Source organism: Schistocerca gregaria, chromosome 1 (assembly GCF_023897955.1).
Source record: "Schistocerca gregaria isolate iqSchGreg1 chromosome 1, iqSchGreg1.2, whole genome shotgun sequence".
NCBI lineage: Eukaryota > Metazoa > Arthropoda > Insecta > Orthoptera > Acrididae > Schistocerca > Schistocerca gregaria.
In genome coordinates this window covers 1,053,178,678-1,053,206,644 of record NC_064920.1, presented here as the reverse complement: position 1 = coordinate 1,053,206,644, position 27,967 = coordinate 1,053,178,678, and the positions used below count along the sequence as shown (strand labels likewise).

Genomic DNA, 27,967 nt, shown 5'->3' with positions numbered 1-27,967 from the left:
TTAAACAGTACCTTTATTTAAAACTGTTAATTTTTTGAACACGCAGTTTTCAAAACTAATAATAACTTATTTTAGTTACTTATCTTAAACTGTAATTATACATTTTGTTCCTCACTCACATGAATGAGAAATCAACCAACTAGACTTACTACAGCAAATCTAAGCTTTTTCATGTTGCTTTTAGGAACTACTTCCTAAAAATGAGGGTGAAATTCAATGGACCAGAAATCCCTTTGAAGAAGAGTACTTAAAAAATTAAAAATGTCATCAAGTGAAAAAGACTCACTAATGTTAATTGAAAAATCATGTAATCAGTCTCTAAATTCATTTTTTGAAAAAAGAAAAACGGTGTCAGTCTTGTCTTGGATAAGTGTTTGGCAAGTATTTGATAGGCTTTTCGAGGACCTATCTGTGTGAATGAGCCTTTCCAACCTTACAGAAATAGACTGAATGTAGATAGTAATTTGAGGCTAAAATTAACAGTTTTAATCCAGATCTTGATGGTTTCATATAGTTGTGACAGGTAAGTGAATACAACAAAAATTTTCTTGTAAAAAAAAAAAAAAAAAAAAAAAATTGTGGCCCACACAGCTGTGGTTTTGGCCCCTTACATAGCTTGCATTTATCGTGAATCTCTCACCAAGCACCAAAACTCACAGACTGGAAAAAAGTGCAGGTGGCTCTTGTATATAAGAAGAGTAAGAGAATGGACTCACAAAATTACAGACCAATTTCCTTAACATTGGCTTGCTGCTGAAGTCTTGAACATATTCTGAGTCTGAATATAACAAATTTCATTCAGAACAAAAAGCTTCTGTCCATGAATCAGCATGGTTTTAGAAAGCATCGCTCATGCGAAACTCAGCTTACCTTTTTCTCATGTGGTATACTGCAAACTAAGGATGAACAGCAACAGGCATTCCATTCCATATTTCTAGATTTCTGAAAAGCTTTTGACACAGTGGCCTACTGCAAAATGTCAACAAAGCTACAAGCATGTGGAATAGTTTCTCAAATATGTGAGTGGCTCAAGTTATAGAACTCAGCACATTTCCTTTGATGGCGAGTGTTCATCAGAGACCAGGGTATCACCAAGAGTGTCCCAAGGAAGAGTAATAGACTGCTGTTATTTTCTATGTACATAAATGATCTGGTGGACAGGTGGGGCAACAATCTGTGGCTGTTTGCTGATGATGTTGTGATGTATGGGAAGTATCATTGTTGAGTGACAGTAGAAAAATACTAAATGACTTAGACAAAATTTATAGTCAATCTGACAATGGCAGCTAGCTCTAAATTTAGAAAATGTAAGTTAATGCAGATGAGTAGGAAAAACAAACTTCTAATGTTCAAATACAGTGCTAGTAGTGTCCTGCTTGACACAGTCACATAATTTAAATATCCGGACGTAATAGTGCAAAGCAATATGAAATTGAACAAGCATGTGAAGACTGTGGTAGAGAAGATGAATGGCTGACCTCAGTTTATTGGGAGAGTTTTGGGAAAGCATGGTTTGTCTGTAAAGGAAACTGCTCTTGAATACTGCTTGAGTTTTTGGGATCCACACCATATCAGATTCAAGGAAGACACTGAAGCCATTCAGAGGCTGGCTACTAGATTTGTACTTGTTGGCTTGAAGAAGAAAACCAAGATGTTGGGGAAGAAAACCAATGTGCACTCCATGTGCATACTGGGGGGGGGGGGGGGGGGGCGTCATTCCAGATGTGGAAAGGGTCCTTCCAGATGCCATGAAGGGTACAGGGTGCACCCATCTGCAGGTGGTCGCTCATGTCGCTAAGGATAGGAGGAACTCCCCCCTGGCTTCCGGCGGCTATCTGATTTGGTGAAGACTGCCAGTCTCACTAGTGGGACGAATGCAGAGCTCACCATCTGCAGCATCATTGACAGGACTGACTGCAGAACTTTCGTACAGAGCCGAGTGGAGGGTCTGAATCAGAGGCTGAGACGGTTCTGCGACCGTGTGGGCTGCAGATTCCTTGACTTGCGCCATAGGGTGGTGGGGTTTCGGGTTCCACTGGATAGGTCAGGAATCCACTACACCCAGCAGGCAGCTACATGGGTAGCAGGGTTTGTGTGGCGTGGACTGGGTGTTTTTTTTAGGTTAGATGGCCTCGGGCAAGTACAGAAAGGGCAACAGCCTCAAAGGGTGCGGGGCAAAGTCAGGACATGCAGGACCAAGCAGCAAGTGGTATTGTAATTGTAAACTGTTGAAGCTGCGTTGGTAAAGTACTGGAACTTCAAGCGCTGATAGAAAGTACCAAAGCTGAAATCGTTATAGGTATGGAAAGCTAGCTGAAGCCAGAGATAAATCCTGACAAAATTTTTACAAAAGCAGAGACGGTGTTTAGAAAGGATAGATTGCATGCAACAGGTGGTGGCATGTTTCTCGCTGTTAGTAGTAGTTATCCTGTAGTGAAATAGAAGTGGATAGTTCCTGTGAATTATTATGGGTGGAGGTTATACTCAATAACAGAGCTAGGTTAATAATTGGCTCCTTGTAGTGACATCCCGACTCAGTAGCATTAGTGGCAGAACTACTGAGAGAAAATCTGGAATACATTTCACATAAATTTCCTCAGCATTTTATAGTCTTAGGTGAAGATTTCAATTTACCATATATAGACTGGGACACTCAGATGTTTAGGACGGGTCAAAGGGAAAGAGCATCGAATGACATTATACTAAGTGCACTATCCGAGAATTACCTTGAGCAATTAAACAGAGAACCGACTCATGGAGGTAACATCCTGGACCTACTAATAACAAACAGACCTGAACTTTTCAACTCTGTAAGCGCAGACCAGGGAATCAGTGATCATAAGGCCATTGCAGCATCCCTAAATATGGAAGTAAATAGGAATATAAAGAAAGGGAGGAAGGTTTATCTGTTTAGCAAGAGTAATAGGAGGCAGATTTCAGACTACCTAACAGATCAAAATGAAAATTTCTGTTCCGGCACTGAGAATGTTGAGTGTTTATGGAAAAAGTTCAAGGCAATCATAAAATGCGTTTTAGACAGGTACGTGCTGAAGAAACTGTGAGGGATGGGAAAAACCCACCGTGGTTCAACAACAAAGTTAGGAAACTACTGCGGAAGCAAAAAGAGCTTCACTGCAAGTTTAAACACAGCCAAAACCTCTCAGACAAACATAAGCTAAACAGTGTCAAAGTTAGCATAAGGAGGGCTATGTGTGAAGTGTTCAGTGAATGCAAAAGTAAAATTCTATGTACCGACTTGACAGAAAATCCTAAGAACTTCTGGTCTTATGTTAAATCGGTAAGTGGATCGAAACAGTATATCCAGACACTCTGGGATGATGATGGCATTGAAACACAGGATGACACACGTAAAGCTGAAATACTAAACATGTTCCTCCAAAGCTGTTTCACAGAGGAAGAACACACTGTAGTCCCTTCTCTAAATCCTCGCATGAACGAAAAAATGTCTGACATCGACATAAGTGTCCAAGGAATAGAAAAGCAACTGAAATCACTCAACAGAGGAAAATCTACTGGACCTGAGGGGATACCAATTTGATTCTACACAGAGTACGTGAAAGAATTTGCCCCCCTTCTAATAGCCATGTGCTGCAAGTCTCTAGAGGAACGGAAGGTTCCAAATGATTGGAAAAGTGCACAGGTAGTCCCAGTTTTCAAGAAGTGTCGTCAAGCAGATGTGCAAAACTATAGACCTATATCTCTGACGTTGATCTGTTGTAGAATTTTAGAACATGTTTTTTGCTCACGTATCATGTTATTTCTGGAAACCTAGAATCTACTCTGTAGGAACCAATATGGATTCTGGAAACAGCGATTGTGTGAGACCCAACTCACTTTATTTGTTCATGAGACCCAGAAAATATTAGATACAGGCTCCCAGGTTGATGCCATTTTTCTTGACTTCTGGAAGGCCTTTGATACAGTTCCACACTGTCACCTGATAAACAAAGTAAGAGCCTACGGAATATCAGACCAGCTGTGTGGCTGGATTGAAGAGTTTTTAGCAAACAGAGTACAGCCTGTTGTTCTCAATGGAGAGACGTCTACATATGTTAAAGTAACCTCTGGCATGCCACAGGGGAGTGTTATAGGACCATTGCTTTTCACAATATGTATAAATGACCTAGTAGATAGCATTGGAAGTTCCAAGTGGCTTTTCGCTAATGATGCTGTAGTATACAGAGAAGTTGCAGCATTAGAAAATTGCAGCAAAATGCAGGAAGTTCTGCTGCGGATAGGCACTTGGTGCAGGGAGTGGCAGCTGACCCTCAACATAGACAAATGTAATGTATTACGAATACATAGAAAGAAGGACCCTTTATTGTATGATTATATGATAGCGGAACAAACACTAGTAGCAGTTACTTCTGTAAAATATCTGGGAGTATGCATACGGAATGATTTGAAATGGAATGATCATATAAAATTAATTGTTGGTAAGGTGGGTGCCAGGTTGAGATTCATTGGGAGACTCCTTTGAAAATGTAGTCCATCAACAAAGGAGGTGGCTTACAAAACACTCATTTGACCTATACTTGAGTATTGTTAATCAGTGTGGGATCCATACTAGGTCGAGTTGACAGAGGAGATAGAGAAGATCCAAAGAAGAGCAGCGAGTTTTGTCACAGGGTTATTTGGTAAGCGTGATAGCATTATAGATGTGTTTAGCAAACTCAAGTGGCAGACTATGCAAGAGAGGCGCTGTGCATCGTGATGTAGCTCTCTGTCCTGGTTTAGAGAGGGTGCATTTTTGGATAAGGTATTGAACATATTGCTTCCCCCTACTTATACCTCCCGAGGAGATCACGAATGTAAAATTAGAGAGATTCAAGCATGCACAGAGGCTCTCTTGCAGTTGTTCTTCCCGCGAAGTATACGTGACTAGAACAGGAAAGGGAGGTAATGACAGTGGCACATAAAGTGCTCTCTGCCACACACCATTGGGCGGCTTGCAGAGTATAAATGTAGATGTAGATATAGAACAACATGCTGGTATTATGGAGATACTTCAGGAATTCAAATGGGAATGGCTGGGGGGAAATCAATATTCTTTTCACAGAACACTACCGAGAAAATTTAGAGAACTGGCATTTGAAGCTGATAACAGAATGATTCTACTGCCTCCAACATACATTTTGCATAAGGACCACAAAGACAAAATATGAGAAATAAGGGGTCATATGGAGGCATATTGACTGTCATTTTCTCTGCAAGTTGAACAGAAAAGGAAATAACCAGTAATAATATGATACCCTTCACCATGCACTGTATGGTGGCTTGCAGAGTATGCATCTAAATGCAGAGGTAGATGTAGATTTACTTGTAATTCAGTTTCCAGCAACTAATAACTGGCAGTGTTTGATGGTGTCCTGGCTGCATAATCTGTTCTAATTTATTCTCCATTTGTTGTTTGAGCAGTACTAGATGGTCATTTGATGTGGCTATCCAGTCATTAAACTATATGCCACTACCATTGTGAATCAGCTCAATGAAAATGTGAATGTTCTTTGGATAATTACCCAATGTTAACACCTGGCAGACAACTTACACCCACTAAGTAGGGCAACTTTTAAACAGCAGAATCCATTTTCTTGCAGGTCCACTAAATGACCTAGAAATAATTCGGTTACTTGCATGAATGTGTTTGGTAACACTACTCTGGACTGCCTCCAATTTTTATTCACCAGTCCAATGTTAGAAATAACAGCTAGTCAAACACAACTGTCATGGCCTCAGCATTTTCATGCACAACATAGTGTTGCTGCATCATCCATTGTATGCACCTTTGAAGCCTTGTCTTGAACCCTATACTGCCCACAATCACTGTGTGTGTGTGTGTGTGTGTGTGTGTGTGTGTGTGTGTTATTTTTTTTTTTTTTTCATTTTTGTCTGAAGTAAGTGTTATTCAGTATAAAGATGTAAATTAAATACAAAAATCAATGAATATGCATTGTTAGCAATCTGTAGCATGTATTACATAGGCACATAAAAACTGTTATAAAATCACAATAGATTGTTTCAGACATCCTCAGTAGTTTTACATAAAACAATATGCTAAATATTATCTGTTCATATACATTTCCAAGTAAAAAAAAAGTATGATGACATTCTTTCACCCACACTGAAAAATTTTCTAATAATAAAGATAGTGTGCTGCCAATAAAAAAGAACAATGTAGTTTAAGTAGCCATCTAAAATTATGTGAGGGACAGCATGAATATGAAACTTCATGACAGATTAAATCTGTGTGCCAGACCGAGACTCGAACTCGGGACCTTTGCCTTTCGCGGGCAAGTGCTCTACCAACTGAGCTACCCGAGCATGACTCATGAGCCATCCTCACAGCTTCAATTCTGCCAGTACATCATCTCCTACCTTCCAAACTTCACAGAAGCTCTTCTGCAAACCTTGCCGAACTAGCACTCCTGGAAGAAAGGATATTGTGGAGACATGGCTTAGCCACAGCCTAGGGGATGTTTCCAGAATGAGATTTTCACTCTGTAGTGGAGTGTGCACTGATATGAAACTTCCTGACAGATTAAAACTGTGTGCCAGATCGAGACTTGAACTCAGGACCTTTGCCTTTCACAGGCAAGTGCTCTACCAACTGAGCTACCCAAGCACAACTCACGACCTGTCCTCACAGCTTCAAGGTTCACAGAAGAGCTTCTGTGAAGTTTGGAAGGTAGGAGATGAGGTACTGGCAGCATTGAACCTGTGAGGACTGGTCGTGAGTTGTGCTTGGGTAGCTCAGTTGGTAGAGCACTTGCTTGTGAAAGGCAAAGGTCCCAAACTCAAGTCTCGATCCGGCACACAGTTTTAATCTGTCAGGAAGTTTCACATCGGCACACACTTTACTGCAGAGTGAAAATCTCATTCTGCATGAATATGTATGTTTGGTACTGAGGTAGGTTAGAATTGTTAAATGATGAGTGAATTCCAAGTGGAGATGCAGTAGGAATGTAGCATTCTGATCATTGCTTACCCTTTATCAAATGCTTTTCTTAATGGTGAATTGTGTCTCAGTGCAAAACTTCTTTGATATCCAATACCACTGACAACAGGAATTTCACCTAAACCACACAGACTTTCTTCTGAGTGTTTGCTGTTTTGTAGGTATGTATGGGCATCAACTTGACCACATGAAAAAGCAATGGTCCCCTGAAATTCATAACCATAAGTAAAAATTGTTTTTGGTGTCACTCATAGTGAATATTTTTATTAAAATTTGTTCGTCACTTCTTTATAACTAACTGGCCATAAAAAATTACGTATAACAATGTATTTTGACTAAAAAGTGATCACCTGTTAAATAACAAACAAGAAATAAGGAGCAACAAGTACTTTCCTTCAGATGAAGTGCAGATGCTTTTATGATTAGAAAATCACATTAATTTTCATGTGTTTATTCTTATCCTGCCTTACACACACACACACACACACACACACACACACACACACAAACACACACACACACACAAACACTGGTTATTAATGCTTGTCTGGACAGATGTGAGGCCAGAGGACTGGATTAGAATAGGAAGAAGGTAGAAAAATGTGCACAGCATGGAAGGTTGGAGGTGTGTTTCATTTCAGCATGAGTGGGGAACAAATGGCTCTTAGTGGCAGTGGCAAATGCCTTCTAACCCTGAAAATAATTACAAAACTTAGGAGGCATGATGTATATGATATTGCAGTGCCTGTGTTATTTTGAATTACGATGCAAAGTTCCTTAAAACATACACGGATGTCTAAAGGAACAGGCACTGCAGCAAAAGAAAGACAAGAAATGTATTTGTAGTTGTGAATATGGACTACCATCAGCTGTATAACAGAATGACATCAATGAAAATTTGTGCCAGATCAGAACTCGAACCTAGCTTTCTTGCTTATCATAAGAAGTCACCTTACCATTTACCTATCCGAGTACAACCCATGGCCAGACCCAAACTTCCGAACGTCGTCAACCATGTGTCCACAACCTGTACTCGTACATCTATTATGTATATTCCTATACAGGAGAGACATCTTACTTGAACATTGTTTACCCATTGTCAGCAAATAAATACGATATTGCCTTGCGCTGTGTTATTCCAAATTATGATGCACTGCACAAGGCACTGCAATATAGTATTTATCCAGTGACACAGGGCAAGCGACTTTCAAGTAAAATATCTCCCCTGCATGGGAACATACATAATGGATGTATGACGACAGGTTGTGGGCACATGGTTGCTTACATATGGAAGTTTGGGTCTGACCATGGGTCATGTTCAGATAGCCAAGTGGCAAGGCAAATGCTGATGATAAGCAGAAAATCTGGATTCAAGTCCCAGTCCGGCACAAATTTCCATTATCATTATTCCATTATACAGCTGATGTTAGTCCATATTCACAACTGCAAATACATTTCATGAGACAGGATGTGTGAGAAAGAAAAAAGGCACAAAAGGGGAATTAAATCTCAGTGCAGGAGAAGAATGGGTTTGAAGCTTGTAAAGTGAAGAGAGATCAAAAGGTGAGGGCAAAGCTGTATCCTGGTAACCTCAGCACTGAGTGCCCATAAGCTCCAGGCAGAGCTGTAGGAAGCTGGTAAGAGTGAGAGAAGGACGTAGTCAAAGATGGGGACTAGCCAACATTTAATACACTAGTCAGAGTCTCCTGCCACTGGGGCAGGAGAGAGGGCGAGTCAAAATTGGAAGCATATTGAAGCAGCTATTTAAAATATCAGTATTGTGGTGAGCAATCTGTCCAGCAACTGGACAATTAAGTTTGTACAATATTTTAGTGTCTGTATTATTCTGAGTTACAATGTAAAGACACTATGGCAACTACAACCAGTATGAAATAAATCAAATTTATTTATCCGTCGGCACTGAGCAATCGACTTTCAAGTAAAATGTCTCACCTATACAGAAATACACATAATGGAAGTATGAGCACAATTTGTAAATGCATGGTTGATGACATATGAAAGTTTGGGTCCAGCCATGAGTCATGCATGGCTAACCAAATGGTAAGTGGGAAATCCAGGTTGGAGTCCTGGTCCAGCTCAAATTTTCATTCTTGTCATTCCTTTTTACAGCCAGTAGTTGTCCCTATTCACAATTCTGAATAAATTTAATGAAATTAAATTTGTAGTTTTCTGTACTGTTCATATTTGTGGTTGAGCAGCTGGTTAGTTGTCATAACCACACAGAACACTGTGCAATAATTATATGCAGTATATGATGAGTTTTCTTTCACTTGTTAAGAAACGAAAAATACCAATTTGTATGAAACAGATCTTGAACTCAGGATGCAGAATTGCTTACATGATTGGCATAGTGACAGACTGAGATATTGTGTAGGTTGAGTTAATGGTGGAATACCACAGAAGATGAAGGATAAAGGTAAGATTTTGCATGGGAGATCCCCCATCTCAATGCACAATGAGATATAATAGAACCCCTAGCAAAGTTATGGTTGAGTTTTCAAGGTGAGTACTGGTTATTGGTTACCAACAGCACAGAAGTTATAAAGAGGTCATAGGCCAATTTATAAATGCGGTGAGTGTATTAGAATTATGGGTAGAAATGGTGAGTCATAACAGTTTATAAACTAGCTGGGCAAACTGTTGTCTATCTGAAGACCACAACAAGATTACCAGATTATTTAGTTAATATTCTATTCACACTGCAGATGCAGTGCACACAGGTAGAAAAGGACAGAAGTTTCTGGTGTTAAAAAGGTAACAATTGTCAAAATAACATATGGAATTTTGCGTGACCTCCTCATATGGGTTAACACACAGCATAACAGGAATATGAGACAGACATTGCTCAAATCCACACAATTAATTGATGGCCCCTTGACTTGAACACAATACACCATAGCTGCAGTTTTTAGTCAGTTTCTGCTCATGATTAGACAAACGACAAACTGGTTACCAATCCCCACCTTGTAAAATATACACCACAAACAGCTAAAATATGATGGCACATAACAACAAAATTTACATAATTCAGACAGGTGGCATTCACAGATTTCCTCCCTTAGGTTAACTGACTACTGTGGAAACAGAAAGGGAATCCATAAATAAATAAATTCCAAACCATGAACTAAAACAAACCTTGGGAGAACTCTTAAGAGGAAGAGTTTGATTCTGGTTCTAAAAATTCATGTTAGCACTGAAAGAACAATCATAAGTGTGAGTAATTCTTCTTTATATTGTACATAATAACTGCTACCAGTATTATTCAATATTAATTGGTAAAGATGATTAGCTACAAAATGTTTCATGAAAGTTCTTGGATGTAATGATCTTAGTTAATTTGCTGTGTCAAAAATCTGATAAAAACTTTCAACGGATTTAATGTGGCAAGTTAACCAAAAACCTTTTACCCAGAATGTATAATTGTTAAAAATGTCATAGCAGATGAAGAGTGGCTGTGCAGTAACACAAATATAGATTCTTTTTAAGTGCAAATAGCATTTAGCAAAACAATGTAACGACAGTTTTTTGTGTCTTATATGAAAATAGGGAGCAGTTCTACATTAATCCATAGTTTCACTTGTATCATGTCATTGAGTGACCTCCCTCATGGTGGCATCTACAAAACATAGAGTGTGAATGAATGTTAAAGTTAGATAAAAATTGCATCATTACTTACTTCTAAAGCTCCTTCTAAGCCTTCTTCTAAAGAGAGAAATTCAGGTACCAGTTCCAGTTTGTGTAAGTTTTGAGATAGCGGATTTCTTTCAATCTGTAATTACATAAATAAAACGTTCAAAGAACTAGGATCTTTCTGTAGTGCTATAGAAGCTTATTATGCTTCCCATCACATGCAGGATGAGCGAGCATTCAAATATCCATCAAGATTTAGATTTTTCTAGTTCTGTTAACTCACTTCATCCAAACAGCAGGACAGTTTGTATGAAGGAGCCCCAGTCAGTTTCATCTCTAATGCCCTCAGTGTTAAACTCTAACCTATTTATTCTTTTTCCAACACATGAATTTGCATGGTGTCTGACAAAGTTAAAGAGATGCTATCTTCCCCCCCCCCCCCCCCCCCCCCTAAAAAAAGAGAGAGAGAGATACTTCCTGAAATCTTTGGACAGCCTAAAAATTGAGCTAGTTGGAATCATAAGGAGACTTTTTAGCAGCACTGTATTATGGTGGAAGATACTATAATAGCAAACATTAAGACATCAACTTGATAAAAAAAACAGTAAATTATTTCAATAACAGTAAGTGATAATTAACTTTTTTTTAAATAGGACTTGAAACCAACTTTGTGGGATGTAATCCTTATGCACTGCTGCCAATGATGTGGTTTATATCACTTCGAATACTGTCACTTAGAATAAAATATTGCTTGTCATAAAGATCGATGTTTACTAACAGCTTTACTTTATCTATTAGATAAATAAAGTAGTCAAACAAAAACTTTCTACTGTCTAGGCAACAGCAGACGTAGGCACAAACAACAGATGACATGTAGGTAAGTTATTGGAAAATGTATTCCTTCAGCTAGTATGTAAGAAAAGTGTTGGAGAATCTGAGACTATCCAGGGATTAATTGTTCTTATGGCCATAATTAATTACACACACACACACACACACACACACACACACACACACACACACAGTGCTGTACATTCAATTGTGCTGGTCTTTCTCTCTCACTCTTTTTCTCTGTTGCATACACATAATACTAACACATATTGAGAAATTCTCGTATGGAGTAGAAGAAGTTCTGAAGCAGATGTGAATTCATTTAAAGTTCAAAGTTAATTTTATCATCTATTAACTTCTGTGCATCACTGGACAAGTGCTCAAAGGCTTTTATGGCTGAATAATTTCCTCCTTTCTGTGCCACACTAGGATTGGGTGATGGATAGCGTAAATCACTTTTCCTTTAAGTATTATAAAATATATGAATGTTAGTATTATTTTCTAATGGTTATTGAGAATGGACACCACTTACTATACTTCATTACACACTTCTTTTCAAGAATCCCTTTTTCCTCAGTGACAAGCTACTGTAGAATATGATGCCATAAGACATTAATGAATGAAGTCAGGGAAAGTAACTCAACTTGTAGATCTTTTTATCTCCAAAATTTGATATTATCTGTAGCACAAAAGTTGCAGAGCTCAGGCATTTAAGATTGGTAACATGTAACTTCCAGATCAGGTTCTCATCAGTATGAACACCTAAGATTTTAGAAAACTCTGTTTCATTATTGATTTTCCCTCATACAGAATTTCTAATTGAGTGGTCAGATCTTGTCTGGCACTGAGCTGCTTGTATTGTGTTTTATCTACATTCAGTGACAGTCCATTTGCAGAAAACCAGTTACCAATTTACAAGAAAATATTATTTACATTTCAAATGTTTAAGTTACTCCATCAAACGTGATTATAATACTTGTATGATCAACTAAGAGAACTATTTTTGCATCTTGGATATATGATAGAAGGTCAATAGCGAAGTCTTTCCTGTGGGACACCTGTAGTGATTATTCCCTATTCTGATGATGCTGTTTCATTGTGTACAATCCCCAAGTTTCTTAATGCAATATTCTTCATATTTTTAGTCCAGTAGAATGTAAACCAGTTACTCACAACATCTCTGATACCATAATATTTTAGCTTCTCTAGGAGAATACTGTGAACTACATAACCAAATGCTTTTGGCAAGCCCCAGGAAATACCAGTTGGTAACATTTTGTTGTTTAAATTTTGTATAGTCAGATTTTTGAATTAAAATATAATAAAAAACCATTTACTCACAAGATCTCTGGTGCCATATTATTTGAGCTTCTCTAGTAGCATATTGTGAACTACATAACCAAATGCTTCAAGTCACAGAACATACCAGTTGGTAACGTTTTGTTGTTTAAATTTTGTATAGTCTGATTTGTGAATTGAAAAATAACTTCTTTTGTGGAGAGACCTTTCTGAATTTAGGATTGAGATTAAGTATTTTATCTTGAGAGAGATGTGTTATGGCTCTTGTACACAATTTTTTTCAGCACCTTTGAGAAGAATGTAAGTAATGAGAGTGGTTGATAATTTCTAATATCTGTCTTACTACCTTTCTTGTAAAGGAGTCAGATAATTTCATAATATTACCGGCTGCCTTGAAATATTTTGTATGTGTTACTCAATTCATTGCATGCATGTGAAGAACAAGATTTCAGTACTTTTCTTCAGCTTTGTGAGAGGTTTTGGTTTTTAAAGAGTTAAATACATTCTTAACTGATTTTGGAGATCATGGTGTTATTGTAATTTACTTGCATGTATGAGACACTGATTTTGTTGCTTCATCTCTTGAACAGTCCATGCCAATTTTTTGAACTACTTCAAGAAACTGTTTATTAAATATTTTGACAACCTGGGTGCTATCATTTGTTACTTAGCTGGTGGTTTTTTTTTTTTATTTTTTTTAGTAACAATGTCTTCACCTTCCTTACCTGATTTCTTAGTTTCTTTCCTAACTATTGCCATAAATTTAATTTACTATCTGAATTATTTATTTCAGAAAGAGGAAGTGATAAACACCAAGAAAGGAGGAAAAACACTTATACTGGATGAAGTAAGTCTGGAGATGGTGAGAGTAGCTGTAGAGCTGCAATGGCTCAATCAGACCAAGTGAACAGTACAGAAATAAAGAAGGATGCCTGTAAACTGGGAAAAAGGAATCATACTGCAAATTCTTAAGAAGATTTGCAGGAAACTATGTGAAAAACTTACAGAGGAGTTACTTTGATGTATTTTTCTGCCAAGGTATTTGAGAAGATTCCAGAAAAGAAGGTATGGAAGATAGTAGGAGGAGGTTTGAGAGAGGTTAAGACCATACAACTTCAAGAGAGACACTCTGAATATGGTAGGGACTTAGTAACAATGTTTTTGGACATTGAGAAGGCATATGATAAGTTTGAAAAGAAGCAAGATATGGGAAACCCTTCAGATAAGGGAAATTCAAAGGCTGACTGTGAGAAGAATAAAGGAAATGTATCAAGGAAGTGTGAGTTGTACAACAGCAGGAGGAAAGAAGACGGACTATTTGAAAAAGCTGTAGAGGAATGTCTTTGATGTTTTGTGCTGCCAAGGTGTTGAGAAGATTCATCACTATTATGAAAAGGAAAGTTGCCACTCATGATGTAGCTGAGTTGCAGATAGGCACAACCAAAGACTATCACAAATAGACACACACACACACACACACACACACAGGGCTTCAATTGCCTGAGACTGCAGTCATCTGTGTGTGACTAGCGTTTTTATGAGTATGTGTGTGTGTGTGTGTGTGTGTGTGTGTGTGTGTGTGTGTGTGTGTGTGTGTGTGTGGTCTGTTTTTGTCAAAGGCCTTACTGGCCAGAAGCTTTATTTGTGACAGTCTTTTTGTTGTGCCTATCTGCAACTTGGCATCTCCGCTATATGGTGAGTGGCAACTTTCCTTTTCATAATATTATGACATTTCATCCTGGATTTTCCACTGTTTGAAGATTCATCACTGTTATAAATGAGAGGTGGCAGCACAGATAGGAGATGAAAATATGCAGGCAAAGGTGTTTGTAGACTTTTTAATGATATGGGGAAATGGAGATGGAGAGGTACAAGAAATACTAACTGTATGAGCGGAAGTTGTGGGACAGTATGGATTGAAGTTGAATACAAAGAAAGGTGAAGTGATGATGACAATGAGGAATAAGGCGAAGGCAGCAACTGGTATAAATATTAAGTGGAAAATTTCAAGCATCTGGGCTGTATAATAGAAGACAATGACAGGAAAGACAAGGAGATAACAAGCCATTATTTCCTGCAGGGAGGAAGAAGCATGTTCTAGAGCAAGGATGTACTGCCAAAATGAAATCGAATGTAATGCCAAACATATTATGCTCCAATACTCAAATATGCATCAGAAACGTGGGTAACATAGAAAAGGCAGGTGATCAGGATACATGTTTGTGAAATAAATGTGAAAGAAGCAGAATAAGGCTTACTAGAATGGATAGAGCAAGGAATGATACAGTGAGAGGAATATTGGAAGAGGATCCGATTCAAGAGACCATAGAAAAGACAAGATTAAAGTCATATGGACATGTTAGAGGAGTGGGAGTTGCCATCATACTGAGACAGGCCCATGAAATGACAACAGGAGGCAAGAGACATAGAGGAAGACTGAGAGCCATGTGAATCATTATAGTGAAGGACTGTGTGATGAAGAGTGTAGGAGACTGAGGCAGACTGGAGAGAGACATGTTTGGAGGGCAGGAACAAGTGGGGAGGCTTATATTCTAAACAGAATCAGCCATGGGCTGGAAACTGTCGAAGTACAAGAAGAAGAAGAAGATGATGATGATGAGATAACAATGATTATGAATTAGTTATTTCACGCATTATATATGGATTTTTTAAGGTCACCTTCCTTATAATGTGCAGAGTTTCTTGTAACATGCAATCAGTCTTATTCTTCTGTTTGCCCTAACCATTTCAAACAATTTAGTTCTCCTTGCACATATATGTCAACTGATCTTCAAAATTTGTGAACCAGTACTTATGCTTGATAGTAATGTGTGCTCCACAAGATATCTTTGTAACAGTGTTGTGTATAACACAGTGGTAGTCTGTGTGTGGCACTCACTTTGTATGTTGTTCCTCCAACAGTGGCAGTCAGAATCTCAATAAGAAGTCTGATGTTCCATATTGGACTAAACAGTGTGCAATGATACTTCATCTCTGGATCATGCCATCCACTATGGCCCATGGTAACACCTTCCATTACAGAACAAGTTGTGACAACCCCATTACCTGTTTCTTAATGTTGTACTTGGTTTGATGAATCTGGACAGCATTGTGTTTTTGGTCCTTATGTATCTCAGCACCCCATTTGTATTCTAGTCAAGTGACCTTGTTCCTAGACATTATTACTTGAGTTTAATCATTTTCACAAAAGGCGCTTTGTGTTTGAAGTTGGTTGTTTATTCTGGCAGAACCAGCTTTCATGTGCAGTGTTAAAATGAGCTATGAAGAACCTATCTTAAATACTAACAGAAAAGTAAAGCTGTGAGGATGGGCCATGAGTTATGCTTGGGTAGCTTAGTCAGGAGAGCAAAAGGCAAAGGACCCGAGTTTGAGTCTCAGTCCAGCAGGCAGCTTTACCCTGCCAGGAAGTTTCTTATCAGTGCACATTCTGCTAGACAGTGAAAATCTCATTCTCGGAACAGAAAAGTAAGTTACCAGGAAAAGTTAGCCACTAAGGTACCAGGACCTCAAATAAGTGTGAGTACAATAAATATTTAACAAGGAAATGTACACTCAGCACAAGCTGTTGTGTGGGTGCAGCATAAGAATATCTGATTTTCAGACCAGAAGTAAATTTGTAAACTAGTCCATCCATTAGGGATCTTGTGCAGACATATGTTAGGGATTTTGTACATTTGTCCAAAAAAAAAAAATCAAAACCACAAAAACTCTCATTTGCAGAAAAATGCGAAATGGAGAGTTGTGAAAGCTTATATAGTATTTTGTTATTGCCCTAAATGTACATAATTATGTACAAAACAACAAAATTCCACAAAACAATTCCTTCTTTTGTCAGATAAGTTATGCATCTTACTTCTACTGCTACTACTACTACTACTACTATTGTTGTTATTGTTATTATTATTACTCTAGTTATTAGTTTTGGCCATGGATGCAGTTGTATAAACTTGTTGATCTGCATAACTGTTGTACATCACATACTATTAATCCCACACTCTCAAATTTATGTGAATCTAAAAATTTGTGAACATCCTGAACATATACTCAAGTGCTAGTGAGTCCAAATGTATAAATGTGTCAACTCACCCATATCTGCCCATAGCACATGTATATAGTTTCTGAAACAAGCCAGTGACTAGATCTCTACAAATTACACATTTTCCTGTCATTAATAAATGTGCTATAGAGTCTGTTCCAGCACCTCCGCAGCTTACTTTCATCAGAGCAGCATCATACAGATTTGAAGCCTGAATTTCTCTAAAGAGGGAAAGTGTGCTGCAGTGCAGATGGAATATTGTGACACAGAGGAATTTCAGAACACACTGATCCGCTTACCATCCTGAAGGCACACACTTGACCTGCTGACCACCTCTGTTGCTACACCAGCATGTGGCAAGCTTTCTATTTGCTGACCAGCACTGCGTCAACCAGCTGTGTGTACAATTGCTACCAGGTGGCAAAATAACTGGTACAGGAATGCTAAAAATAGGCAGGCTTGATGGTCTACCATAAGTAAAAAGTTCAGCAACAGACTGATGGTCTACCAGCACATGAGTTCAGCAACAGAGCTCAAAGGATCCATGTATTGGGTCATGAAGCCAATTGGTGACACTCCTTGGGATCTATGGTTTGATGCCACTGGCCTGCCCATGGAATCGTGTGAATGTGCCATGTCTTTGTCAGTTCATATACAGCTATAACTGCATTTGCTCCACTCTGCAACAAAACTGCATTGTCTTCAGCTGGCCACTGCTATTGCATTTTGCCAGTACTTTACCTCAGCAGCTTGCTTGGCCTTTAGGCACATCCACCCCCATTGTACCAAAGCTGTGGTCACCCTCACTTTTGACAGACTCATGTCTCCCTCATCCCACCTATAAAATCCTTAATGCACAAATGTGAGAACAGTTTTGTGATCCTGACAGACTGAAGTATTGCTATGACAGAACGGTTGTAACTGCACCATTACAGGTGATATCTTGACATAATTTTGCAAGCATTTATGTGGATACCTTTTAAGAATAAGATGAGAGAAGCACTTCAACAAAAGGAGACAATATCTCACCTGGAATTGGGTGTGATAATAATGGATGTCATGAAGAGCAACAGACATTTTGGAACTGCTCTCAAGGATACCCTGCAGTGAATTTGAAACAGGTTTTGTGGATGACATGATTGAGATTACACTTGCTGAGTATGCTGTATACATCAGGACAGCCAGCAGGAACAATACAAGGAATAAAATCCGAGCTGCCATCGTATTAGGATGCCTATCTGCACCTAAAAACATGGGAACTAAGGTTACAATAGTATATTAAAATACAGCTACAAATTCACAGTTCATCAAAAGATGTAGAAGGCATGATATCTTTTAAGTGCAGAAAAACATCTGTACATACACACAGAATATATGTCACTGTATAATCTTTTTCTACAAAACATAGTGCCTAAGAATGTCACCAAAATCAGAAGAAAGCATGAAGTTAGTGTTTTTTTTTTTTTTTGTCAACAGGTAAGAGAAATGTACATTTTAGGCTTTTTATACAGTTTACCTGATTCTCTGTATTCAGGGCTGAACAATTTTTTAGCACCATTACAAATAACAGTTCTCATCTTGAGGTTGAAGCTCACTCTTGCTGACCATGTTCGCTTACAGATAAATTTATTTGTAAGCAAACATGGGCACAAGAGTGAGCTTCAGATTCAAAATGAACGTTTCAGTGCCATCCTAAGCAGTTCTGCAAATAAAATTAAAAAAAAAAAAACAATGATGGTGTTGTAACTTCAGTGAAACAAACATATCTGAGTAAAAAGAAGACAAAATTGTGTTTGCTCAATCTAGCCTATCCAAAAACAAATTTTCAAATAACAGTGCTCACTGTAAACAGATCAGTATTTTGAAAGCATGTAACATATTTAATTTTTATGATTATTAACCTACTAAATAATAAACATGCAATAACTAATAAATAGCTCAGATTACTACACAGCTGGGTACTTTCATCAAAGTAACATTTTCCTTCATTGTTTTCATTATATCATGCATCAACACAAATGTATTCTAGTAGCTTAATATTTTGATAATGACAATTTCATGATGGAAATGAAAAACAAAAAAAGTCATGGAAGGTAGCCATGCTCTTGGAGCTGAATGATAGGGGGAACATATGTACACTTCAAAGATAAGAAAGCTTTTGAGATTTTGCACATGCACTGGTTCCCAAACTCATATATCCAAAATTTAATAACTAGTTGAGAAAGGCAGTTCAAGAGTTGGAGGAAAGCACGAACCATGTGTAGTAAAAAAACTAGTATTAGAACTGACCTACAGGTTTAGACTAGTTTTATAATGATAAATGATATACAAATAGTTACTGTCTTTTATCTGTTTATAATGCTATTTCTTGCACGTAGCTATAGCCACAAATACCACCTAATTTTTATGTATGCCTGGGAATATTCTTATCATCTTAGTTTTTTTTTGTATCAGATTTCATAGTTGAAGCACTGTAGTTTTTCTAGCTTACTGAGGTTCATATATATGCACACATATCAATGTACATGAACATTAATACTATTTTTGCTAGCAATAAATATAAAATAGAACCATAAATTATTGACCAGACTGATAATATCAATAGAAGTAATAGTAATGGAAACATGTTCAGATAATATCAGTAGAGAGAAACAGAAAAATAATTAAGAACTGTGGGCTGACACATGTAATCATTAAAATGATTCTTCTCATTTCCTTGTAATTGAAGGTATGCATCTTCCATAAAATGTTTCTGGTTTTGTAATCATACCATCATGCAGTTTTTCAAAACCCAATAGTTTGGCTACTATTTCAAGTGGAAATGTGATGATGCAGTCACATACCTGGGAACATTTACTGAAGAAGACAATGGCTGTGGAAGCCTTTGAGTTCATATGAGACATAAGCTGGCCAGGGAAATGTCTGGTATATTTTTTTCTTGTATTAAGACAATATTATGAAATGGATGGATTGCTACCCGTTGTATAGAGGAGAAGCTGACTTGCAGACAGGCACAACAAAAAGACTGCTACAGACTCAAGCTTTCAGCCAAAAGGCTTTCTTCTAAAGTACAAAACACACACACACACACACACATTCACGCAAGCACAACTCACATACACATGATCACTGTCTCTAGTTGCTGAGACCAGACTGTGTCTAGGTACAGCAACTGTGCCCAGTGGGAGAAGCAATCTGTGGGTTGTGAGGGTAAGGAGGATTCTGGGGCAGGGAGAGATAGGGATAGCAGGGTGGGGGGGGGGGGGGGGGGTGTAGTGCTACTTTTGGCAGCATGAAGGGACATGATGGGTACAGGGTAGGGCTGCTATGTGCAGTTAGATGGTTGGGGGAGGGGGGTGGGGGGTGGGGGTGGAAAAGGAGAGTAGAGGAGGGGGAAAAGACTAGTGGGTGGATTGGTGGAACAAAAGGCTATATAGTGCTGGAATAGAGGCAGGCAAGGGGACAAGTAGGTGAAAGACAGGGACTAATGAATGATGAGGCCATGGGAGTTACAGGAAAGTACTGCATGGCGAGTTCCCACCTGTAAAGTTTATAAAAACTGGCATTGGTAGGAAGGATCTAGATGGAGTTAGGATGTGAAACAGTCACTGAAGTGAAGCCCAATGTCTAGGCAACACATTCAGCAACTTCATGGTCTTGCTGTTTGTCAGTGACCATTCATGTGGACAGACAGCTTGTTGGTTGTCATGCCCACATAGAAAGCAGCACAATTGTTGCAGGTTAGTTTGTAGACCACATAACTGCTTTCCCAGGTGACCCTGCCTTTATGGGATGGGAGATGCCTGTGACTAAAATGGATTAGGTGGTGGGGTGAGGATGGTTGGGACAAATCTTGCAACTAGGGTGGTGGTGTGAGGATGTATGGGACAAGTCTTGCATCTAGGCCCATTGCAGGGATATGAACCACGAAGAAAGGGGTTGGGAGCAGGGGTTGTTTTCTGTAAAGCATCTGTGTACAAATTTGCAACTGAGGTTTCATTTGTGACCATTTATAAACTTAATGTCTTCAAAGGATACTAAGTAATTTTCCTCTGGTATCAGAATCTTTCCTTATTTACTTTTGTTTGTTCAACCATTCTCTCTTAAAATAAATTAACATTTCAGTTTGGAGGGCTAAAAATTCAGGTGAATGTTCTGTGGGATACATTACATTGGTCTCCTTTTCACTTCCCAATGACGGCAGTGGGAGAACCTATGAGAGGTATTCACACATGGTTGTATGCATCATCATTGCTTGGCAACATCTCACTGTGTGGTGTGCATTTGAATGCTTTTGGTAAGAAACTACTCGCACATCTATTTAACAGCAGCAATCAATCTGACAAGTGCAGTATCCATCTTATCCCAATGATATCCTATATTTTCACTTTTTAAGGCCATTTTTTCTGGAAGACAGATCCATAGAGTATAATGGTAACTGCTGAAATAGCTATTTGCAGTTCAAAATAAAAGATGGCAAATAGTGAAGTTGGGGTCACAGAAATATAGTGCACTACATCATCATAACCTAACATTTTCTTAACCATATTCCTCCAGTACTGTGAGTCAAGTTTTGCCTGAAAACAGATGAAGAAATGTTTAAAAAATAGCAGAGACAATAGATGGTTAATGAGTGAGACAGAAATATCTTGCACCAAGAAAATAAAAATTCTGTGGGAAGGAGTGAAACAGAATACATTCGTGTTTGCAATTCAAAGATCGTTGGGCATGCATGCTGTGAAAAATAATAAAGACAAGCATACTTTACTTACTTCCATTTCAGAAAGTCATATGGCAATAGTATTCTGGGGGGACTTACTAAATCAAGAAAAGTTTTCAGTGGCCAAAAATATGCAATACAAAATATTTGTGGTGTTAGAGAAGAATGGCTTTTACAGAAACCAGGAAAGACTGTTGTACACTAAGTACTGCTTCTTGATTTACTTCAGCCTTAAAATCATTCAAATCAACAAATCAGTTAATAGAATCAACACTGTGGATAAAAACAATCAATACAAGGACTTAAAAGTCATTTATTCTGCTGCAGAAAGTTGTCCATTATCCAAGAATATGCATTTTCAATAACTTGCTAACAACCATGAAAAGTTTAGCTGGTAATGAACTACAGTTTCAGAGGAGCCAACAACAGTTATTGGTGCCCAATTCCTAGTCCATTGACAAATTTCACACATCATGCGTCCTTGCTCAGCAGGACCTTTTTGGCAAAAAACAACATGGCAGTTGTACCCCATGCACCATACTCACCAAATTTGGCACCTTGTGACTTCGCACTATTCCCAAAACTGAAACTCAAGATGAAAGGCCATCAGTTCAACATTCTAGAGAGGATTCAAGAAACATTGCTGGCAATGATAAACTCCCTCAAAGAACAGGGCTTCCAGGAAACGTTTGACCAGTAGCAGAAGCACTGGAACCAGTGTGTACATGTGGATGGGAACTACTTCAAGGGTGATGGTGACCATTAGTGTTGTAATGGTGACAGGAACAGTCGCTGAGTTGTAGTGACGGAAATGCGTCGGGCCCCGCGGAGCAGCCCACTAACAACAACACAACAGGAGAGGACAGACACGACCAGTAGAGGACCTTACAACACAACAAAAACAGACAACAGAGTCACGAGCAAAACAAGAGAACCATGTCCACTTGTATAGAAACACGAAAGTCAATACGCTCTCTGAGGTGATATGTCCTTAGATGCACGCAAGATTAGACTGGCGGCTGAGCAACAGGCAGGCGCTTAAGTACCTGACACAGCTTACAGCTCAATGATACAGAACCTCTATGGGTCTTCGATGGCCATGACGTCTGGCGGGGATTCAAATTCTATGGTGCGTGGTACCAGATTTAGTCCAAATGTAAGGTTTTCAACAGTGGCAGCACCTGTCCCGAAAATTTCAGATAGCATATGTGGACGAAGAGATCAACAATTTTGAGTCTTCCCTCTGCAACCCTGCAACCCCCACCCCCCTCAAAAAATAAAAGAATGTAGGATGGCAGGACAGAGTTTGTTATTTTGTTGCATGTATATAGCATGCAGAAAGTATACTGATGAGTATTTTTTGGTTGTATGACTGTGGGCACAGCTGTGACAACAGCATTTCTATTTTTGGAAGCAGAAAATGGATGTTTGTGTGGGAGGAGCATTGGAGGGGAAGGAGAATTCTATACAAAGTTTATGAAGAAATAAATTAAATAGAGGGAAAGTTTGATGTAATTAATTGTGTATAGATTTAGGAAGGACATACTGTAACTTGCAGTCCTTGGCACAAGGCACTGGGAGAGGAAGTAATGGACAGTGAAATCTATGTTTTTTTTTCTTTTTTTTTTGTAAAGTCTGTCCCAGATGATCCAGAGTGCCAGAGGGATGTGTGAAATGGACTTGTTTTTAGAAAAGACAGGAGGAGAAGGGTGGCAATGTGACAGCCTGGCACGAAAACTTTATTTTCAGAGGGCAGTTCCCCACTGGATATACTCAGTATATGATCCAATGTTAGTTACTGCTAATTGCTACAAACAAGGATGATATAAGCGAACAGAGCACCTGGTGCTGTGAGGCAACAAAACATTAATAAACAGTATGATGTGTGACATCTTGGGACTGACGTTTTGGCTTCCAACACCCACAACAGGGCTACAGATTTGTACCTAATATATCCACTATTGTACTTGTCTGAAAAACCTTTGGGAATATTACCAGCCAGGAATATAAACTACCTGAACAATGCTTCAGATCCCACCTTACTCAGTTCATTGGATAAACTCATATTACTGCAGAAGAGGTGCGTTAGTGCCAAGCACATTCAACAGTATCACAGTAGAAACAATCACACAATTGTGGTGGTGGGAATCTCATGTACAGTACTATATTGATTCTGGTTCTCACTTGTGAACTGATGTCTATCTATGATGGAGAACCTCCCAACCTCCTGAATATCCCATCAACTCTATACTGACCAACTGAGTCACCCCAACAATGTGAGTATTCACAAGAACACCAATCATTGAGCATTGTGAATTGGACTGGACTAGTAGACAATGAGAGTGGAAAGCATAAATATTTGTACAAGAGAAGAATATATAGTGTACTATGTAATGTTTAAGTAATTTACTCATTTAGCAGCAGCCTGAGATTCAATGGGTGAAATCTTTTAAAGTGGGAAGAGTGTTGCACCGACACCTACCATACCAGACATCATAGTCCGTGGTCAGGTGGGCGAGCATGCTGCCTGCAAAATTCCTCTGCCAGAGTTGGAAAATTGCTGAGATGGCATGGTGCAAAACAACCAGTCAGAGCAGTGGTAAAAACAGTTAGTCATGCTGCTCTGTCTCAGCCTCTCTACATGTCTACACGCTCAGAAGTGGTACCATGTCAATATAAAACTGGGGTGAGTGAGCTACACCTTAGCAATTTCTGTTGCTGACTGCTGCCTATGCAAAAAACTACTCCATGCCATCATTAACCTGATGTGGGTCAGCTAACCTCTTCTACAACTATCCAACACTTTGCCAGCTGTTGGTCTATAGACCATTCCTGGGCCTAAACTGCTGGCGTTTGATTGGCACTGTTAGGCTAGGGTGTCCTCCCAGTTGTAATCAACCAACTTCTGGACATCTCAGAGGGGTACCAGATTTGCAACCTTTGCTCGGGTGCATGAGTTGATGATATGTGGATCCAGCACACTGACTTTGTTATGCTGACACAGGCTCTGCCACCAAGAGTCAATGCACATTATTAATAAGCCACCAGTTGTCTCTGTACAAGTTCTTGCAAAATAAACTGTGATGTTTATATTGCTGTATTTCTAATTCCACAACTGTTAGAGAACTGGTGCTTCTCACCCATTGCCCTGCTCACCTTCCAGAGTCGCCATCCTGTCATATTATATTGTCAGTGCCTATTGGACCATACTGATGCTTATGTGGCTGGCTACCCGTAACACTATGCACCATGCATCAATCAGCCACTATTCAATAGTTCACAGTCCTCACAAATATAAAAAAAACATCAACATACCAAATAGAAGCTGAGAAAGCACACACAAAAAAAGAAACTGGCAAAATCAATACGTTTTGGAAATATATTTACCCAATAAAAGAAAGCTAGCAGTTAGAAGCAATAAAAAGAACTAGACAGGAAAATCACAGAGGACTCAAAGTTAAAAGATACAATATAACTACCTGCGTCTCCCTCAATTGAACATCTCATGATTTTTCCACCTACTGATACAAAGTTGTATTTCCTCTTCACATCAAATATTTGAGATATTATATAAATCAGTGCTTTGCAAGGTTTTGTATACATCTTTTATTTTACCACAGCTTAACTTAAGAAACTTTTTTGTAAACTATTTCTTTGACATAAATTCGATACAGATTTTTTTGTCTCTGTAAACACAGGAAAATTTGAGACATACCTTGTTGACTTAGAGCACCAATTGTAACAAGCATTACTTCACTCAAGTCCCATGATGGTTGCTCCAACATATTAAGGCTAAACTGCTTCCTTGATGCACTGATCCCAGTGAATGGAAAATTCTCACCAGTAGAATTTTTCTGAAAAATATATATTTATTCTCAGGTCTCAGAAAAAGTTTTTCTGCAACAGGACTTAAGAACTTCAACTGGTCCATGCTGATTATACCTGTGCAATAGGTAGCCTTGTTTCACTACCCAATATGAAAGTAAGGAGAAATGTGATACCCACAAGTAGTGAGAACAGAGAGACCCACACGTCCAGAGAAAATGGTAAAGAGTAAATGTTACGAGCAGCTCGAAGTGACTGGACCTTATAGAAAAGTTGTGGTCTGAAAAACAAGAAACATTAAAAGGACATTCCATCATCCAATGTCTAGATAATTTAATTTAATTTAATTTAAACAAAGTTACCAACATATGTATGGCAGTATTCTTAACTGTAGGGGATACCAGCATATAATTAGTTCTACTAATAATGTATTCGCTATCAGAAATTTAGTGAACTGTTTGGAGTGAATTTTAGATCACTGGTACTAACCATGCTCATGAAAAAATGGAAAATGTTGTAACACGAATCAAGTTTCCGCCGCACTTCATATAGTGTAGACTGTGAACCGTCTGATAGGTATGCCCTATGTGAACTGACTGGGCACAGCCCGTGCTGCCTGGGTTGTTGTTGTTCCACCGGCAGAGGTCGCGGCCGAATTTTCGTGTGCTCTCTGGTGGACGGGACTTTACTTGCGGCAACTTCTGTCCATGACGTGCAGTGCCGATGTGCCCCTCCCACGATCTTTCTGGTGGCTACTGCACTCCTCCTCCTTTGGGGGATGAAGCCACTGTGATCCACTGTGTCAGAAGGTGGAGCATCATGCAGTAGTGATGATCTCCACGTCCATTGGAAGGCTGGAGTTGAGGGGATCTGCCAACCCTCGGGCCGGAACTTTCGAATACGGCTGGAAGTGACCCACATGAAGAGGCCCCCGTCGTCCCACCACCAGAGCTCAAGACAAAATGGGTGACAAGCCGTCAAACTCTGGATCCTGGTCCACCTCAGGAGGGGCAAGACCCAGTGGCGGGGACGATGGGGATGGGACGACCACAGGTGAACCAGCCTCCTGAGAAACCTGGCGTGCGAGGGGGGCCGGTTCTCGCCGGGGCATCTCAAAAGATGGCGATGCCGGTGCTGGAGCTACTGGAGGTTGCCAAGACTGAGAACCATCACAGCGGGGTGGAGTCACAAGTGGGAGGGGCGGTAGCATCCCCTGAGAAAACAACACGGGTGCCGGCAATGGGGAAGCTGGCACCCGAGGGGTTGGAGGGTGGGTGTCCAAACGTGGACGTAGCTGATTTTGGTGATGACGTACCTACCGGTCCCCCACCTGCAAGGTATAGAGCTGGTGGCCATTGCAGCGCAGGACCACCGAGGGTATCCAACGTGGATTGTGACCAAACCAACATGCCCAGACCATTTTGTGAAGACTGGTGAGGACCAGGCCAGAGGAGGTGCAGCAGAGTCCTAGGTTTGTGCCCGTGGAGGAGCTATGCGGGGCTGCATTCTCCCATCAGTCTGGTCCGGTATGCCGTCAGGAAAATCGTCAGTGCCCCCTCCACAGGAAATTCGTGCACATACTTTTACATCTGCATCTTAAATGCGTGCACCATGCGCTCGGCTTCCCCATTCGACTGTGGATGAAAGGGGGGAGAGCAAACGTGCCGAATACCAAAGTGCCTACAAAAATCCTGGAAGGTCTGTGAAATAAACTGAGGTCCATTGTCGGATACCAGGTTGACTGGTAGAGCTTCCACAGAAAAGATCTTTTGCTAGTGCCTGAATTGCAACTTCTTAATTGGTTGAGGTGCAGCGAACCACATATGGGAATCGGGAATAAGCATCAATGACTATTAGCCAAAAACCATTGAGAAAGGGGCCTGCAAAATCTATGTGAACATGTTCCCATGCCTGGGTTGCATGCGGCCATGAAGAGAATGCTGACCTGGGAGGCGACTGTTGGCTCACACACTGGGAACAGGTAGCTACCAAGTGCTCAATTTCTCTGTCAATACCAGGCCAGTACACATGTCTGCGAGCCAAGGTTTTAGTATGGGAAACACCCCAGTGTTCCTCATGTAATAATGTGAGGACCTCCCTTTGCAAACTTGCAGGAACAACCACGCGAGGAGAAGTATCATTGGTAGCCAGAAGTAGAACTCCTTCCAAGACTGAGAGGTGGTCTCATAGAACAAAATAATTATGAAGAGGTCCGAGGCCTGGCCTGGGGATTGGGACGACCACTCCTGCTGAACAAGGCGAACTACTTGCCGGAGAACCGCGCAGCTGCCATTTCCCTGGCAACTCTAGAACTAGTGATCGGGAAGCCATCAACCGCTTGGCGGGATGCCGCATCCAAATGAAAACACATAATCTCCTCCCGATCGAACTTAGGATCCGGGCCCACCAGAAGATGAGAAAGAGCATCAGCATTGGCATGCTCTCCGGTAGGTTGAAAATGAATGTCATAATGGTACTTAGAGAGGAACAGCACCAAGTGCTGCAGTCTGTGGGCCACCCTATCCGGAATCTGAGAGGTGGGGCCAAATAATGATATTAATGGCTTATGGTCAGTGATTAACTGAAACTTCATGCAATACAAGAAAGG

General features: G+C 39.7%; 1 protein-coding gene across 1 annotated transcript in view; it reads right to left on the bottom strand.

Annotated features, from left to right (window-relative positions):
• Positions 1-27,967, bottom strand: part of LOC126287492 (uncharacterized) — a 133,651-nt gene that overhangs the window by 35,051 nt on the left and 70,633 nt on the right. The window contains exons 6-10 of the mRNA XM_049984889.1: positions 25,477-25,639; positions 25,250-25,388; positions 17,844-18,058; positions 10,674-10,766; positions 7,007-7,182 (exon numbers count right to left, since the gene is read on the bottom strand). Coding sequence (XP_049840846.1) covers positions 7,007-7,182; positions 10,674-10,766; positions 17,844-18,058; positions 25,250-25,388; positions 25,477-25,639 — 786 coding nt within the window. The remainder of the gene's footprint in view (positions 1-7,006; positions 7,183-10,673; positions 10,767-17,843; positions 18,059-25,249; positions 25,389-25,476; positions 25,640-27,967) is intronic.